This window comes from Pagrus major, chromosome 16, assembly GCF_040436345.1.
Source record: "Pagrus major chromosome 16, Pma_NU_1.0".
Classification (NCBI taxonomy): domain Eukaryota; kingdom Metazoa; phylum Chordata; class Actinopteri; order Spariformes; family Sparidae; genus Pagrus; species Pagrus major.
Genome location: NC_133230.1, coordinates 20,841,477 through 20,860,677, shown reverse-complemented (window position 1 = coordinate 20,860,677; position 19,201 = coordinate 20,841,477). Strand labels below are relative to the sequence as shown.

The following is a 19,201-nucleotide window of genomic DNA, read 5'->3' as shown; positions in this document are numbered from 1 at the left end:
TGGAGGAGATCAAAGTGGGGAAAAGGAGAAGGGGGCTGTCTGAAAAGGAGAGGGGGAATAATCGGTGCACAGTGCTTTCATGAATGATTTATGCGGTATAAAGTAGCCTGTACCTTTGGGGGGAATTTTCTTTGCTGGAGTTGTGTCAGATTTTGAGTCTTTAGCTCAGGTTTTCCCATTAAGTGGTCCCAAAAATAAAAGATCTGGATGCAAACGTGTTTGTTTAGAATATTTATGGGGAATTTAGTCCTGGACATGTCTTGTAAATCAAGATACATGCAGAAAATTGGTGACCCATGTGTCTAATTACTCACCTACTGAGACCAAAAATAGCCAGTTTTAGATGGGAAATGACAGCAGGCGCATTGGTTTTGCCAGATTTACCATAGCCGAAAGTTTCAGTACTCTGGACAGCGACCATCCACCACAGATTCACGATCCATCATCCCCCACAGGACTCAACAGAGACAAATGAATCTTTATTGACTTGTTTTAATCAGTACTTCTGAACAGTAAAGCAGCAAAAAAAAAAAAAAAACAGGACAGGAGAGCTTTTAAAAACTTGTCTGTGTGCCAGCAGAATGAAATTACTGAAGCCTGATGATTTTTACAGCCCTCCACGGTTTCTGGACTGCATTTGAAACACAAGGGGGCACAATGAGAGTGGAATGACAAGAAAGAGACATTCAGGGAAACAGAGAAGCAGAGGAAATCAAACATTTGTAGTAAAGCCATCAAATAAAAAAAGAAAGTCATGCCTTGAGAGATGTTTGCCTTTCTCAAAAAAGATCCATTCAAAGGTAGTGTTTCCCCACGCTGATAGCATTTGTCTGACTGGTCAAGTGGTCCTAAACATTTCACAATTTTCTCAAAGAACTGTTGAACTGTTGAGAACCACTTAATCAGAGAGACCACACACTTCTTCTCCTTCTTCTTCTTCTTCTTTCCTTCTTCTTCTTCTTCTTCTTCTTCTTGGCAAAATCCGCCAAACTTCACTTTACCACAGTTGAATCCTCTGGTGAAAAAACAGAAAAAAAAACAGCAGCAGCTAGGATTAGTTTCCTGAAACGACCTGTAGACAGTGAACGCATCACGGCAGCAGATTTCAGACACAGAGGGCCTCAGAAAAACAAGCTGTGTGTCAGGAGTGCTTACCTGGAGAAGGTGAGGAGCTCTGTCCTTGTGCGAATGTGCTTCCTCGGTGTCATCCCTGCTCAGAGTGACTGACTGCAGTGTTAAGAGCTCTTTATATAGTGTTTTTTGGGGCTAGGTTCATACAAGCCTCTCATTCAAGGAGGAATGAGGCCCATGCTGGTCTAACCGGATGAGCTGGGTTCCACCAGCAAGGAGCACGACAGGGCAGCCGCCCTCGAGACAGAGATAGCAAATACCAGCCAGTGCAGACTGAGAAGTCACATGGACGTACAGGGTTTTAATGTCACCTAACCTTTGTCTAATTTCTGGTGAAATTCTGGTGTTAGATAACCTCCACATTTAAGTTTGATGTATTCCTCCTCAAGGCCCGCTGCTGCAGTCACAATCCAATTATTATTCAGAACACATTTCTTTAGAGAACACAAAGGAACCGTGCTAAGAGAAATGACCTCCACCAATTGGCTGGATGTGCACTAATTCATACAGAAAACCATGTCAAATGGGAAATTGCTCATGAATCTTTAGCCAGGAGGAGCACCAGCACGGTTTCAATGAGTTTCAGGGTTTGGTGCAACACAGAAGCAATCACTGGAGACAGTGTGTTGAAACAAGAGATTTATTTCTGTTGCTTGAGAAGGGTCCCTCACACACATACACATACACACACACACACCCTTTTCTTTACATTTTTTGAACACAACAAAGGCAGTACAGACATTAACACAAACAGGAGGACAAATTTCAAGTCGTCTCAAAGTTGTTTGCACTGTAAAGTTGCGCGTCATCACAGAAGATTCCTTCCGAGATAACATTAAAGTGTAAAAAAAAATGACCTGTTTATTGTAAAAAGTAAATCATAACAAACAATGTTTAACACCATGTGCGCCTATTTGTCAGTTCTTTCAAAGAATACAACAGAAACTGCAGCTTTATCTCCGTTTCCATTTCAAAAATGGAGCTAAGTGACTCTTCTAGCTCGACAATCAGCGAGTGAAACAGGCTGGATGAGTCTGAAGGGCGACTGCAGGTTTTTGTTGTACCTGTTTAAGCAGAAGGAAATGAAAAACCTTCACTTCAGGGGCAGAGGCATACGTGGACAAGTGCTACAGTTTGATAGGATGCGTGATTTGATGAGTTTACAGACTCTCATTGTAAAAATAAGCATAAAAATAGAGATCACCCTGTAGTTCCAGATATCATTGATATATTGCTTCAGCAAGAGACAATAGTACTTTATAAAGAAATGTCACAGCAGTAGTCAAGTTCTTTAACTCGTTTTGTAAATTAAAAAATAAAGATTTAACCACCATCATTCACAGTTGAAGGAGGTTTCAGCACTCTTCATGTTAAAACAGCTCAAGCTCAGCCTGAATTCCCTGATTACACATGTATGTTACACATACTTGGTGATAAAAGCACTTGATTAAAATATTCAGGATGATAATGTTTCCTCATACATGTACTTCTGTACAACAGTCAAACATATACGTACATATAGTGTTTTTTAGCACTGTGCAATTCAAATCAGTGGCTACACAACGTTGTGCTTTTAGTGGGTTTGGAGGGAAAAACTGTCAGCAGTGATGGCTTTAAATATCACACAAATATAAGTGAGAGTGACTGTGAGATTCAGTAGGATAGTGGACGCTGTGTAGAGGACGATTTAAGGATGAAGTGGACGCAAACTGAGGACGGTTCCTGTTTGTCGGCTCACATTCCTGCTGGAGGGACGGTGAACACGATCTGCAGGACGGAGACAAACAGAGACAGGATTAGTATGGAGCAATGGTGAGGTGAGAGATGTTTCGGTGCTCTTGACTAGAAGTGTGCACACACAAGCACAAACACACACACACACACATGTGCTGGTCAGCCTTGTGTAAAGCAGGCTGCACAGGTTTAGCATTTGAACCAAAGGTAAAAAGGTCTGAGGCAGGTTTAGCTCATACGCTGACGGCTTCCTCTCGAAACTAGGGCTGCTAATAACAATCACTTTATTTATCAATCAAACAATGTTTTTTTATTATTATTTAGAGAATAAATTATGAAACCAGAGACAAATTAGGAAATCCTCACATTTGAAAAGCTGGAACCAGTGAAGCACATGTTGCTTAGATACTTTGATTTTATCAAACTGCTCAGACAAACGTTTGATTTATCTTATTAAGTCCACTAAAAATAACTTTAGCAACCATATTTTATGTCTTTTTTTCTTTTTAGAAATGTACTTTAAAATAACAACCAGATTACCAGATTTTGTCTTACATTCCATCTTTTGAAATCTCTTTTAATTCATTTTGCTGTATTCTCCAGCAGAGACCTTTGTCTGTGGCGTCTGGTGTTGTCAAGCTATCACGCAGGTTTTCCTCCAGGTGTTGGGTGAATTGGCAGCCTAAAGTCTAAATTGCCTGTAGCTGTGAATGTGTTGTGTATATATACGGTATGTTTGTTTTAGTTCCATCATAGACTGTGACACTATCAAGGAGAGTAACTTGCTGTTTGCTCAGCGCATGCACTTCCAAAAACGTTGAGAAGGACAATAATGGACAGATCGATAGATAATAGGCACAAGATGACATACACAAAGATAAAGAGGAGCCAAAGCAGCCATGAGAGGGAGGATCTCAGAGACAGATCGCAAGCATGTCCCAACCATCCCAGAGGGGAAAACTCATCGCTTTCCTTTGATTTTGTGTTGTGTGAGGTGGCTAGTACACTTTAATAAATTTGTGTTTGTTTGTAAAAGTGTTATTTTTGCATGTGGTGTGTTCAGGAGGTCTTCCAAATGTAGAAACAAATTGTTTTGTAGTGATATTGCTTTGTTTTACTTTGTTTAACTCACCATGTTACAAAGTACAACAGTTACAAGTTAGATTACAGATTACTTTTTTGTTGTAAAGAGAAACCTCGTGTTAGTTTTGCAATTCTAATCTCTAATTTGGTTTTCAAATAAATAATCCATTTCCCTGTTCCTTTTGTGTCCACAAAGTACAAAAAAGGAAATCCCAGAAGCCTTTGCACCATTTTTATATTATGAACAGAAACTGTTTCGGGAAAAATAAAAAGAAGTTGAATTAAAAAATTAAAAAAAGAATACGTGCTTATATTGCTGTGCTATGTGCACCCCTGTTTACAATAAATTTTATGTTTTGTAATCAGACATAAAAGATTAATGAAGAGCTGTGAAATGGATAGAGTCTGTCATCCCGCAGAGTTACAGCGGGTAATAAACAAAAGTACTCTCATGAGTCACTTTTCACAGTAAGTAACCCTGTCGCATAATGAATTACTTTTAAATAGCAGTAATCTTGCAATGTACAAGTTACTTTCTAAAGTACCGCTACCATAACATGGTTATCAGTGTCTTTGCTAGCTTGATTGTAACTTCGTACAAAATCTCTGTGGTGTAATTTGCTATCCAAAAGTTAGCTAAATTATTTCTTTCTACATTTTTCCAATTTCTGGAGCTTATTACTACAAAGTTGGCTGTGAGAGACCTACTATGAATCTGTGGTTAACAGATAAACGGCTGGTTGAAGCCAAAAAAATGACAATTGTGCCCGATTCATCACACATCACAAGAGAGAGTGAGTACACAACAGCTAAAAATGAAATTTGTACATTTTTACAGACATTTTGGTCGTGTTTCAGCGCTTAGTTGCATATTGTGGTGCCAAGTGTTTTCCCCTCTGGTGGCCTTGGTTTTCAGAGTGTGACATGTTGCGCTCTGTCTCTATGGCCAATATGGGACAAGCACAGAAATTGGGAGACACACATTCACCAAATCTCATTTACCTCATCATCATCATCATCATCATATTCATCATACTCATTAAAGTCACCAAATACTGTCTGAAATTAAACAAGACAAACATGTAATTGAGAGGCAATTATAGACAGAGAATAAACAAAAGCATATTGAATTAATCTGTTTGACATGAAAGAATTAGATACATGCAGCAGCTAGAAGAGAACAGAATCACCTTGGATTTATTGCTCATGAGTTGGACCAAAAATGCCATTACATCTTTTTTGCCAACAGCCTTGGCCTGTGAAGAATGACAACGGAGAATCAACAGGAAGTGGTTTTACTTTATGAATTCATAAGTGTTATTTAAGGTGAACCCGTGTCTCTAGAACGCACCACTTGGACGGCCGTCTGTCCGTCATAGCCTGGTTTATTCAGATCTGCTCCGGCTATGCTCCAGATTTCCAGGCCTTCCAGGTCTCCGCTGGCTGCCAGGCTGACACACAGGATTTGACAGTTATTATTACTGCAAACAGCTCCATTTACCAAAATCAGTATAGAGTGCTGCAGGGATGATATACTGTCTTAGGACTACCAGGAAGTTAGCAATGCCCTGGTTCACTCGACAATATAAAGTGAATGGGAGTATTTTTAAATTGTATTTTGGATTATTGCAGAAAACAAGCTGACGTATTTTATGTCACAGAATAAAACATGAAAATCTCTTATTTCAGGCATCTAATCAAAAAACCAATTGACTTAAAAACAAGGGAAGCAAACTGCAAATATGCGACTGCATTGCCTGGTTTTAGGACTCATTCCTGCAGCACTATTATTGATACATTAAATAGACAATGGGAGAAGGTTGTTTTGAAATGACCTTACCAACACATCAAGGAAACATAAAAAAAGTTGGGCTTCATGACTCAGATGTTTTTTGACTTACCATAATAGCAACCTGTCATTCTTATTGTACATCAAGGCAGGTGTGTTTCTGAAACTGCAAATCGGAACTGTCTTGACAAAACCTGTTGAGTGTCTCGGGTAGATAACTAACAGGGGCCACAGAGTGTATCGTATACCTGCCGACACCAGTGATGCAAAACAGATCCGAAGCTATGCTGTCAGGGGGCATTCCTACAGTTTGTGTAACAGCGGGGCAACTGGTTGTACCGGTGTCAGCTATGTAGGATGGGTCACTGTGGATGGCTGTGAATTGGCGACTTGTGCGATTGTTTGAAGACATGCTTTTTGAGTGTCTCACCTGCACAGCTCTGTTCCTGCTTCCTCCAGCTTGTTTCTGGAGAAGTGGGCCCCAGTCTTTCTCAGCAGCTGCACAACATCCTTGTGCCTGAGTTAGTTAGGGGACATGCAATGAAGTGATATATTTATTACTGTTTTTATCAGCTGATACTGTAATCATCAAAGGATAATTTTGATATAATGTCATTTTAACATGTTAATTTAATGCCTAGGGTTCTAGACTTTCAAATGTGGACTTTCACTGACAGAGTCAGCGTGGCAGCGACTGGAGTTTGGCATGTGAGAACACGCTCCTTGTGCCCGCAAAGAGCCACCCACGCAGGAGTCACCTGCAGTGACACTGGCGGTGACAGGAAGTTAACAACAAAACAAAAAGCTCTGAAATTGCTCTACACTGAGCGGCTGAGTTTATAAAAAAAGAACTAGGCTTGCTCTGCAATAAGGATTCAATTTGAGGTTTAATTGTTTAAAGGAATGTGGAGCTACAGCCAAGAAACTATTGAGAAGGACTTAGAAGACTTCCTGTCAAGCGGTAAGAAGCCAGTATCTCTCATCTGTGAAACTGGGAGCAGGTTGGTAGGACTGGTTTAGAGGACACTCCCCATATTTGCTGTTTAACCCTTCTCTCTAGGTTTCTGCCACTCCTTATAAGGGCATCCAACTGTAGTAACTAAGAAATGACACATCACAGCAACCCCAGATGTATGACTCAGCGTCAGTTTATTAAATGCATTTAGGAAGTCATAAGACATACAACTAAATCTTTTAGTAATGTTATATTGCACCAATAAAGAGGTTAAAAAATACATTTAGGAAGAGCAGAGCAAGCCCAGGTGTGTGGCATAGGAAGTGTAACAACAGGTGTAAGTGCTCCAATACGTCCCTCTACCACGACAAAAGGAAACAGGTCTATACTTGCAGTGCCAACCGTTAAAATAGGACAACAGCCATTTGGCACGGCTTCCACACATACAACGTTTTCACCCTGAGGCTCAACATAAAAACTGAAAACATTAAGCACGGCTTCTCCCTCATAGACATTTAGAGCAATGTCAACGAATGACGAAAATTAAAAAAAAACAAAAAAACAGCTCTGGTAAAAATAAACACCGTCTGAACTGTCAGATGACAATTAGCCTAATTAGTTTATAATTATTGCCCGGCCTCTAAACTCCATTACGAGTTGCTCCCCTGGTTTCAACCCCCCTCTGACAACCGCTGCACCCTCGCTGTCATTTAAGCAGAGCCAGATTCCCTACCTTGCAGCAGCCCATTTAATGAAGTCGCCTCTATAGCTGCTATTAACAACACATTTTTCCAGCAAACACTTAATGGTTGCTAATGGCCAAAAGGGGGAAATGGCCTTATTACTTTAACAGGCATAGGAAAACAAACACATCAGCCCCTTATTGTTTGAGTCTTACCTGAAGCGTACAGCGTTGCACAGGGGTGTGTCCCCATAACGATCTTTAGCATAGACTGACGCTCCGTTAATCAGTAAGTACTGCACCATATTCAGGTGGCCCTCACAGGCGGCGATATGCAGGGGTGTACGTCCGTCGTAGTCACCCAGGCACATGTTACTCCCCTGTGATAAAAGATATTTACAGTCTTACAGTCAACACATCTGGAATAAAATGAAAAGACAAAAGGCCAACAATGAATTGATCCTTCTATATAATCTGATATAGCTTTTCTTCTGTGTCATAGACTTCCGTTGTCATCCAAAAAACCCATCAATGAGCCACACGGCTGCACTGGGTGACACGCGGCTTCAATACAATGACGCTACAGTGCCAGGCTGTTTCAGGAAATGACTATGCCTTTTAAATTAATCTTTATGTTTTCGACCTGTCTTTAACAGAAACCATTGGGAATGGAGTGCCACAGAAAGCATAGGGAAGTTGAGGGGCAGATTAACACATTGTTGGGATCTGTTTTTTTATGGGATGTTCTGATAGTAACAGTAATATATAATATCACTAGCCTTATTTGTAATGAAGAGTGCAATTTCTTCTCTTTATTACTGTTCAGCAGCACTTGTTGAACAGAGGCAACAACCAAATAAATGAGGAGTAAGGGGATAAATGAAAATTCAACTGAAATCAAAGATCCATCGCAAAGAGAGAAAATGTATTAAACAACCACTAAGCTTCATTTAATTGTATCCAATTGTATATCAAGTGCTTGTATCCAAGTGTCAGGATAGTACAGATAGTACTTTAGATTTGACCTTAGAGGCTGTAGGGTGATCCAAGCAGCGACTGCTCACAAGTCAAGCCACATAAAACATGTACATGTGACCGCCCAGCTCGCTCTAGGCCTGCCTTACCAGTCTCGCCTCATGTTTTGTTTGGCAGTGCGAGTGACCCTGAGCATTTTTTCCTTGGCAAACCACCAGTGGGAAAGGTTAACCTGCGTGCGTTGACCGCACAAAACAAACAGATAAGATGGTTCAAATGCTGTTTGGCTGGCATAAAAGTTTATCTCTGAGTTGCATTTCGCAAGTCTCAGAAGGCTGATGCATCTGACATCTGACAGGGTTTGGGTATAAAAGGGTTATTACATTATCAACAAACAATTTTACATACAGTACGTGTGGTAGAGACCATAGTGTTGTTTACCATTTCCTTTAGGGCTTCTAAGGCCTCCACGTCTCCAATCTTGGCAGCAGCACATGCCAGTGGGGGGGTCAGGGCATCACGGATGGCTTCCAGCTCCTGCACACACCACAGGTTTTTGAAAAACTGCTACTTGTCTGAATGTATAATGACAGAAACTCTTTTTTTTTATTGTTGAACTTGAAGTGCCACTAACCTCCTTGCAGCTGATGCTCAGAGACTTGGCGATGACCTGGATGAAACGGCTGTCGCTCAGATTCAGCTTGGCCCCTGCTAAGTCGGCGCTCATCTCACCTCGCAGGTTCTGACTCATCATCTGGACACACAAACACAAACACACACCTGTGTTTCACTTTTTTTCCTTATGATAGTATTATTAATATCTATGTGGAGTTCCTGTTACTGGATATCATTTTTTAATGTGGACACCAACCTTTTTCTTGGCAGCTAGATCAAGGTCTCTCTTGGCCAGTATGTAGGACAGCTTTGACAGAGCCGCCTCTGGCGTCATGTCTCCACCTGCTATCAGCCCGGCATCCATCAACACCTGGGAAGTCAAAGGAATATATGATTTGAATGATTCTTCAAAAATGTCACAAGTTATAGTAAAAGTGTCAGTATTGACTTGTAGGTGACGTGGCACACCTTGCCAGTGTTGTAAGACGCTGACACGGTCCCCCTCAGACACTGGGTGCAGTTTATGATGATGACACCAGAATCAGTGGCCTTCTTCAGCTCTTCCAACAGGTCAGGACGGTTATCGGGGGCATTACCACTACCATAGGTCTCCAGGACCACACCTTCCATGGGCGGCTGCAGGAAAGCCCTCACCTGAACACAGATAAAACAAAGATCGCAAAATCGCAAACTCGCAAAATCATGGCCAACTAAACTGGCTGCTGAACTGTGCAGAATCAAATTGAGGAATTAGTATTCCATGTTATTTTTCCTGCAGCATCTCTCCCTCCAATGCACGAGTCCATCCACTCTCCTAAAAGCCCATCTGGTGCCATCTATGCAACCAGCATCTCAGTCACTGGTTGGCTGGCACCAGGAGGCCCTATACCACATCATTAGCCATGGCATATGACTAGAATGGCAGATGACTGAAATGGCAGGAAGGAGAGCAATTAATCTGAAGGTGTTAGCACGCATAAAGTCACTTGGCAAGACCAAGGCAGTTACCGTAAAATGTGAGAAGAAGGTGACATTAAAAGTGCCAGGTTCAGTCAGTATTTTTTGATGCGATAAGCAGTTTTGACGAGAAATGTTTGACAGCAGATTACCAATGAAGCTCTAGTACAGCGGAGAGCACACGGGGGCCCTGTGCCTAATCAAAACGCTGCCTCGTAAAGGCACTTAAATGCTGTAAGGAAGTCTTGATAGCCGAGCTGGGCAGTAGGAGCAGATTGAGACAGTAAAGTCAGCTTCCCGGCAGCCTCTGCAGGGGAGGGGGGTGCGGCTAAATGTTACAGTATCTACGCCAATCCTCCCTCTTTTACAGGGTGATTGGTCATGGCCCATAACTCCTTCTCATCTTTCTCTGGGCTGAGCTTTGATGGCAGTTTACATGACCGCGAAGGTAACTGACGACGGGTAATAGCACAATTAAATTAAAGTTAACTATATTTTATTGCAGTTCGACAGAACTACAGATTTGAGCAGTCATTTACCTTTGAAGAACATATTTTTAATTACATTTTAATACATTGAGAGGGCAAACATTTTCAGCATGCTGGTTAAACTTTAGGTATTTCCTGCCTTCATCATTTGACTAAATACAATCTGGTGTTGATTTGAAATTGTGCAATTACCAAAATATATTGGAATGACATCAGATTGTACTGGTGAGACAAAGTGTTCCTTTTTCTTAAGATTATGTAACTAATTATATTCAAAACCACCAACAGTTTGGATGTATCATTCAAGTATTTAATTATTTGGTCATGTGTTACATTAACTAAATAACAAAGACAACAAGTAACCTCTGGACTGTGAGAGACAGAATAAAACTTCTGTGGTCCGGTTCAGGGGCTGAACAACTCACAGTAGCAGCAGTGATTCCTGGGAAGAGCCTAAGCAGGCCAACATTCCTGTTCAGCTCGGTGCTGACTTGAAACTTTGCTGTGGTGTTTGCCCTCCACACTGTATCCCAGTTGACTAAAAAGGAAAAGATGGAGACACAGATTTAAAGAAGGACTCTTCTGAAGAATAGTCATAAAACCATTGACAGCACTGGTTTACTTGTAATATCCACTTCAGCGATGGCCAGAGGAGCCAAGTTAGGAGAGTTGAATGCATTGAAACTCGCCGTATCCACCTTGGTCACACGATTCCCTCTGTAGAGTTTGTTGTAGAAATAGAGGCACACCTGAACAGAGACAAAGATAAATTTGATGCGCAATATTTTCTCTTTGACTTAACATATACATGGAAACCTGTGTACATAAGTCAAAAGATGTTTGTCAAAACTGATTATTAAATGTCTGTAAATGAAAACATGTTTTGGTAAAATCCGTCGATGCAGTAAATTCGATTAAATACAATGGACACAACTGTTACTGCACTTCGGTTATACATTGATGGATAACACTTGTCATTGTTCTACCTGTTCTGAAATCATTGTGTAGTATTGCGAAACACTGTCGTTTGCAAGCAATCTCATCAGACAAGTTGCCTTTGTTACCTGCTGACGCCTGTCTTTGCAGAACACACCACCTTTTCTCCACGCATTACGAATAGATGGGTTTAAAATATTATAGGATTATTTTTATTGGTTAATTTAGAATTCATTTCATTTTTCATGTATCAACTTCAGACATAAAATCTTCAAAGTTCACAAAGGAAAGCCACAACTGGCATTCATCTACAGCTTCAATTTTTACTCAGTCCCAGACCCTGATTTTCCTTCTTTAAGGCTGCCAAATGTAATTTCTCTTATAATCTTATACCAAAGACAGAAGAATGTATGTCCCATCTCCATTTCCTCACCTCAGGAATCACAAACTGGCCCGCAATCAGCAGCGCCCCCAGCAGGTTGTCTCTGCCATCATTCCTCATCTCATAGATGGGCACCTGCAGACAGAACATTTCTCATCTTAAGAGGACAGTAAATTACTTCGAAAGCATTTTGCTCGTTTTCTTTTTTAGACCCCTGGGGACAGCAGCTCTTACCTGTGAACCGGTGAGAATGATGGGTTTGCCCAAATGTTCACACATGAAGGACAGGGCAGAGGCCGTGTAAGCCATAGTGTCTGTGCCGTGAAGGATGACAAAACCATCAAAGTTTTCATAGTTTTTCTAGAGAGAGACAAGAAAAAATGTTGGAATCAGATTGGCAGAATCAAAACATTTTTTCCCCAGCATATTATATCAACATAGATCCAGCAGTAAGTACCTCAATGTCCTTTCCAATTCGACCCCAGTCCTCTGTAGTCATATTGGAGGAGTCCAGCAAAGGGTTGTACTCTAATACAGTGTATATTATCCTCTTATTGTCTTTGCTTAGCCTGGAAAAGAGAGAGAGGTTTATCTATGAGCTTCTATCATTATATACACAGGTTAATTATCATATCTACAGAAACCAAAGCAGAACAAAGGCAGTCCAAAGTGAATCAGTGGTTTTAGTCTTTATTAGTTCAGATGTTCACTCCAAAACTAATTAAGGACACACGGTTAAACAAGTGATTATCATCTTCACAGATGAGTGTTAGTCTTCATTGTGCTCATTTAACAAAGTTCTGGTTAAGTGTGAGAAGTGAGTTTAAAGAAGGTTAGGGGAATGCTAAAAACCGAGCTGACTTTATGAAGCGAGACAAAGTCTATTTAGCCGGGCCTTCTGTCTCAGCAGCAGGGTGCCAGAACCTGTTTCAGACAAACAGAGAGGTTTGGAAGTGTAAAAGGGAGGGGCATGGCAGGCATACAGTGAGTGCTGCACTTTCAAATGTGCCATTTTCCCTTTCCACTGTCAAGTCCTAATGTTCTGTGGCGCTTTATCACTGCGTATTGTAAATACAGGCAAAGCTGAGGGAATTCAGGTGGCTGATTATATTTAACTTGAGGGTTATTAGATGAGACATTCCAGGCTAGAGCAAAACCCTGTGTTTCTTTTTCATTTAAAAACAAGCCTTGCATGTATTTATGTCGCCTCGAAGTGGAGTTTAGCTCATGCGTCCCATGGCCCCACCTGCGACACTCCGTGTAAGGCAGCGTGACTGGCTAAACAGCCATGGAAAGATTTTCTTTTTAATCTCCCTTTTAAAGAGACAGGGCAGGACACCCCCCACATTACCATAGGGCAGCCTTATAACGTCGAGATAGGAGCTGAATGGAACAGCAGGGGGACGAGCAAGCAAGCCCCAGTCCACCCAACCAGGGGTCCTGCACACACTCTTCTAATTGGCCTTAAGTCCACACACGACCCTCAAACATATGTTGTTGATAATCTTAAAGCCAAAGTGCCACAAGAAAACACTATTCAAATCACCAATTATTCATCTTTCTGGCAGTGTACCCCAAGGTGGAGCAAAGCTACACATTAGCATACCAGTGCTAAGATGCCTCATAGCTTAAGAATAATGAATGTCTTTAAGTGTGAGTGTGTATCTGTATGTGTAAGTGTTGGAGGTGGGGTTGCGAATGGCCTTGTGGCACTGCCTCTCGTCATCACATGAATAAAGCTTTTCAATAAATCAATAAACTAATTCCCTCCTTCAGCACAGGCTGGGCATACTATCAACAGTATGCCCATTAGACTTGCATATGAGCCTACTTCAGGTGATTTTAACGCTACGCCAACGCAAGGATGAGCAAATATTAAAATGTAAACCTACAAAAAATATTAGTAAATTCAACAAGGAACATGCTCAGATATTCATATTAAAAATACAGTTGAATATTATGTTAGCAAAGGCTACATTATTGTCTCTGTCATTTTAGGTAGTTCTCATCATGCTGATGTATGTTCAAGTGTTGCATTTTTTTTGTAAAATGAACAACAAAACAAAAAGACTCAAGTACTTGACAAATCAGCAAAGTTCAGAGCTGCAAGCCCAACCTCCAATGTTCCTGTGCTTTTGGAAAGGGGTCTTTTTGGGGGGTAAAATAATGTCCCCTGAATTTAATTTATATCCCATCTCCCTGCGTTTACACTGCAGGGAGACGGCCTGCGCCCAGTCCTTAGGGAAGGTTCCTGGGGTGGAAACGTGGGTAATTAAGACCCCACAGAGACTGCTGATCAGCTGGGAGGCTGGTCGCGAGCTCCATTCTTACTGCTCCACAGCACATGCACAAGACAATATGGATCAAACATGCGGTAGAGTAGGTTAGCCTTGCTGTTCCCAGCAGGCCATAAGCAGCTACTCACAAACTAAACCTCCAAGAAACAGCAGGTTATCCCAGCTGGGCTGCAAATTAAAGCAGCTATCTTGTTGATGACAGAGGTGACATTAGCAGGTGCAGAGTAACAGACACATGAAAACTCCAGGCAATACACAGCTCCATGCTCCTGTGTCCTCCCTGGTATTTTCTCCTACTGCCAAAGGCCACGTCGGCATGCATTTCCTGTCATGCAAGCACACCCTAACATTCGGTCTCTAGGACAGCAGAGTAATTATAATACTCTCAGGCTCACTGCAAGCACACACACAACGCTAGAACTGCAACAGCACCCATGATGTAGATACTCAGAATGATGTGTTAACTTCCTGTTAAAGCAACAAAAGGAATGTAGGGTTATTAAAACAATTACTAGGAGGAGAGGGAGTTGTTTCCATTAAGTTTCTGCCTTTTATAGTATGATATTATATGAAGACCATAACACAAACTGTACTTGTGGTAATAAAGAAGTAGTTATGATTATAAAAAGGTGAAGATTTCATTAGTTTAAACATGATTTAGCCTATACAACCAACCGTCTTTGCAAAATATCTGACAAGCGTATGTATTATTTCACATACTGTAGAACTGATATGATTTAGGCCAGGGTTAGCTCTCTAGGACAATAACCTTACATTGAACTAAGTGTTACATTTTCTCACTATGAGGACAGGTAGTCCTTTAAGCCGAATATGGGATATGATAGGCTTCCTTAAGAATATTTTATTATTTATTAATAATTGTTTCATTATTAATGCAGTGATTTAAAAAAAGTCACCACTTTCTGCATCTGTGATCCCTACTGACCTTAAGAGCTGTTCACATGATAATCTTTGAGGTATTAGACAATTACATTCAACTAAATATCAATTAAACACTTTACAGTGGAACAAAATAAACCGAGTTAGCTGTCAAACTAGTAAATACATTTAACTGGAATGGTTTTTTAAGCTGACTTGAATCAATTATACGTTTTTTTAAGCATCTATAAGATAAGTACACTGTTCCCTTTGAAACTTTGTTTTAAACAAAACCAAAACAGCTATTACACATAGTTTACAACACATAAGACTAGGGCTGCAACTACAAGTTATTTTCATTACCAATCAATAGAAGCTGACAATTAATCTTTTATTTCTTGGTTCAAAAATGTCAGCTAGGTGAGAAATGCCTAAAGCCTAAGATGACCTTCTCAGGACAAGTAGTAAATAAACTAGAAAATATTCACATTTAGGAAGCTGGAATCAGAAGATGTTGACTCTTTACACTCACACTAGACAAGATCATGCGAATGTGCAGAGCAGAACACATCTTATTGTAATTTTCCTTACTAAAGTTAAACCTGTGTGTGGACTGAGCATGGAGGAATTCTGGGAGCACTTACGGCAGGACCAGGGTGTTCTCAGACCCGTAGTAGTCATACAGGCAGGTCTGCTGGGCATACATCTCATCATGGATGATGGGCAACTTACGCAGGCTCTGCACAAACGCATTGGCTTTTGGGGCAAGCACTGTAGATTATACAGTAGAAATAGGGGGAAAAAATGGTTAATGCATTATTTCATAGATTTCCCTCTGTGGAATAACTGTTAACCAGCAACAATTGAGGAGAAAAGTACAATCATCTCAACACCACACATCAGTCTCATACTGAACCCTAGTGGTAGATGTAGGAGGCTGCATCATTGCAGACGCTGAAAAGGGTGTGATTCTTACACACATTAACTTGAGAAGTTTTAGGCTACTGAACTAAGTACATTTATAAAATCTTTATGCAAAAGTGAAGACCTTTGAATACTGTTGGGGATAAAGAAATTCTAAAAAAATGTCCTCACATAAAAAAACAGACAGATTGGAGAGGAAAAAAAATATCATGGTCACCCATGACCAAGGCACACAAAGTAAATATATGCTATAAAGTCCAAAGTGGACTTCAGTCACCTCAGTCATTTCCATATGCCATGACAAACAGTGGTCACAATATTTAACTAAGGACTGACGTGGTAAACTGGCAGAACCGATATCCTGGATGATCCCAGTGTCTTTAAACATAATAACTGTGAGACACGTCATGATATGTGTGGGCTACATATCCACATCAGCATACACATCACAGCTACAGTCCAGAGTGAGAGACAAGCCTACAATTATGATAAGATTTGATTACAAAGCCCTTTCAAAACAATATAGCTTTATGAGGTGAGTAAACACCACAAAGTACATAAGAGAGAGCCTTTTAACAAAGGAAGTGAAATATTGATGGATGGCCCTGGAGAAGTCTGGTTCTGGCTTAAACCCAGTGATGGAATGTAACTGAGTACATTCACTACAATTTTGATGTACTTGTACCTTATTTGAGTATTTCCATTTTTACTGCTACTTCATACTTTACTCTGCATTTTTGAGGCAAATATTGTACTTCAGTTACTAGTTATTTTGCAATTTGCATCATAGCCAAAGTAGGTGCATTTTTAAATACATTTATTTTACCGCCGATATAATAAATAAAAGAAAAAAACACTGATTCTGATCATCAGAAAAATACTAAAAATTTGATTGGATACTTGTGAAAAGTCACCTATAAGATTAGTGCTGGAGTAAAAGTCTTGTACAGTCTTGATATTAAACATACTTGAATAATTTTCTGGCAATAAATGTACTTAAGTATCAAAAGTACAAGTCATAGTATATAATACTGTATTAACCATACACTCTGGGTCGACTGAGTATTCTATCCGACATTCAGCATTTATCTGATTATCGTAATCAGTGTATTTTTTGCCTGGTGGTCGATAAAGTAAATCAATTTGAAAGTGTTCTACTTTGGCTGTGATGCAATCTGCAAAGTAACTAGTAACTAAAGTACAATATTTGCCTCCAAAATGTGGGGTAGTGAAAGTATAAAGTAGCAGAGAATGAAAATACTCAAGTAATGTACAAGGACCTCTAAATTGTACTTAAGTACATAACTTGAGTATATGCACTTAGTTACATTCTATCACTGTGTATATTCTTATTTGTACTTTTGATACTTAAGTACATTTATTATCAGATACTTTTAGACTTTTACCCAAGTAGCCTACTCTTCGGATGGGTGACCTTCCCTTGTAATTTGGTAAATAATGGTAATTGGTAATCTTTGAACATGGCATGTGTATTATTCAAGTGCGGCTTTTGAGTAGTTTTATAACCCTATGTACCACTACTTCAACCTGATGGGTCATTTCAATGTCATTTAAGTTCACTCCATGTCCACTGCCTCATGTCAACATCTAGTTTAGTTATTCATTGAAAGAACCTGTGGTGTTGCTTCAACTGGTGGTGTCCTCTCCCTCAGAGATGTACCCACTGTCATTCATTTAGCTGGCTATGCTGATTCTGTGAAACACTGACTCATTTTACATTTAAATCCAGCTGTCACATGAGGGCGGTTTGTGGACACCAGTGTCACTCCATAGAGCTACAGACCTATATATCCCAGCAAGGGCTGTGTGGTTAATCTGTCTGCAGGACTATTTTAGGATGTGCCTGCTGTCGTCACACGAGGCTTACTCCATGCCTCATGCCACCGCACAGTAACACGAGAACAACACGACTGCTATCAACACGCCACCTGCTGTCCACGCAAGCTGACAAGAATAAATAAATAACGACGGTACAATGAGTGCAGTTAGCTACAGCTACCGTTGTCGTGAAGTGTCATCCCGATGGTTCCTCCGGTGTTGATGACGAGGACTCGCGCCTCTGCGGCGGCGGGAGAGACCAGCGGCTCGATTAAGTCCAACGAGTTACAGCTCGACAACTTTCTCATGCGGGTCGGGTGCAGCTGAATGCTCCGCGGAGGAACAACATCATTCGCTTCTGCCAGTTCTAACTGTGGTTGTGACAAAGCCCGAGCGAGCGGCGTGAGGTTATAATCCGCCATGATGTCTTGAGAGGAGATGGTGATGGGAGCCGCTGCTGCCTCTTTAAAGAGCGCTTCTTCTTCTGCTTCTTCTTCTGCTTCTTCTTCTGCTTCTTCTTCTTCGTCTTCTTCTTCTTCTTCTTCTTCCAACGTGTTCAGAGCACTGTGGTCTTCAAGCAGCCTGACACACGTGTCAAATACAGAAAGGCTGCTTCCATCACAGCCACGTGAAGGAAAAAATCTGTCTGGACACCATCTCTTTAATTAACTATGTTTTGACTCTTCCTCATGTAGGAGGACCCCTGTTGACAGTGTCGCCCTTGAAACGCTGGTGGACAGTATCATAGACATACAGTATCCTATCTGACGTCACTGGTGTGGGCGCGGCCTGAAGTGCAGGATCCTCAGTAAATTCCTCTGCACTGCTGCATGTGATTCACTGTTACAATATCACTGCTAAAATGAATAAATCATGATATATTTGAATAATATGTACTGCATATTATAATACTGTGTGTTTGCATGCAACAGCTTTGGAGGCTGTGGGAAAGTTCTTGTTTTACTTTAAGGGGGCGCTCTGTAGTTGTGGAGAAGAAATTCAAACTCAGAATTTTAATATTTACAATATTGATGAAGTAATAGTACAAACGCAGAAATATTTTTTTCAAATAAGCTAACTGCTCTCAGAGGAAAATAAGGTCCCCAGAAAACTGTTTGAAGCTAAGAAGCTGGCAGGGTCACTCAAGTAATGTACAAGTACCTCTAAATTGTACTTAAGTACAGTACTTGAGTATATGCACTTAGTTACATTCTATCACTGTGTATAATTTATTCTTATTTGTACTTTTAATACTTAACCCTCCTGTTGTCTTCGGGTCAATTTGACCCGTTTTCAAAAGTTAATATGTCAGAACTTTGTTTTCTTCCATATAATTGCCTTAAAACGACATGGATGGTTCCATACTATGCTCTTTGCAAGTAAAAATAATTATGACTATTTTTTATGTGTGTTTTATTAAAATGTATAGCATTTGTGGTCTTCCCGGGTCAATTTGACCCAGCCACATTTAGTGGTGCAACTTCAAAGCTACAGATGTGTAAACCTAATTTCATCACAACTTCTGATCTACCTAC

The 19,201-nt window shown here is 40.5% G+C and overlaps 1 protein-coding gene across 2 annotated transcripts; it reads right to left on the bottom strand.

Annotated features, from left to right (window-relative positions):
• Window positions 1-1,755: 1,755 nt before the first annotated feature.
• On the bottom strand, window positions 1,756-18,461 carry aspg (asparaginase homolog (S. cerevisiae)). Of its 2 annotated transcripts, XM_073483268.1 has the most exons (17): window positions 17,848-18,461; window positions 15,548-15,674; window positions 12,185-12,296; window positions 11,962-12,087; window positions 11,779-11,862; window positions 11,032-11,158; window positions 10,835-10,947; window positions 9,433-9,618; window positions 9,221-9,334; window positions 8,984-9,103; window positions 8,791-8,886; window positions 7,591-7,754; window positions 6,168-6,254; window positions 5,300-5,399; window positions 5,139-5,204; window positions 4,951-5,007; window positions 1,756-2,898 (listed from the first exon to the last, which is right to left on the bottom strand). In XM_073483268.1, exons 1-17 carry the CDS (start codon window positions 18,086-18,088, stop codon window positions 2,866-2,868), a joined length of 1,953 nt encoding a protein of 650 aa, XP_073339369.1. In that variant the 5' UTR covers window positions 18,089-18,461; the 3' UTR covers window positions 1,756-2,865. The 2 variants fall into 2 exon arrangements, with proteins under 2 accessions (XP_073339369.1, XP_073339370.1); XM_073483269.1 differs by lacking the exon at window positions 4,951-5,007.
• Between the last annotated feature and the right edge of the window lie 740 nt (window positions 18,462-19,201).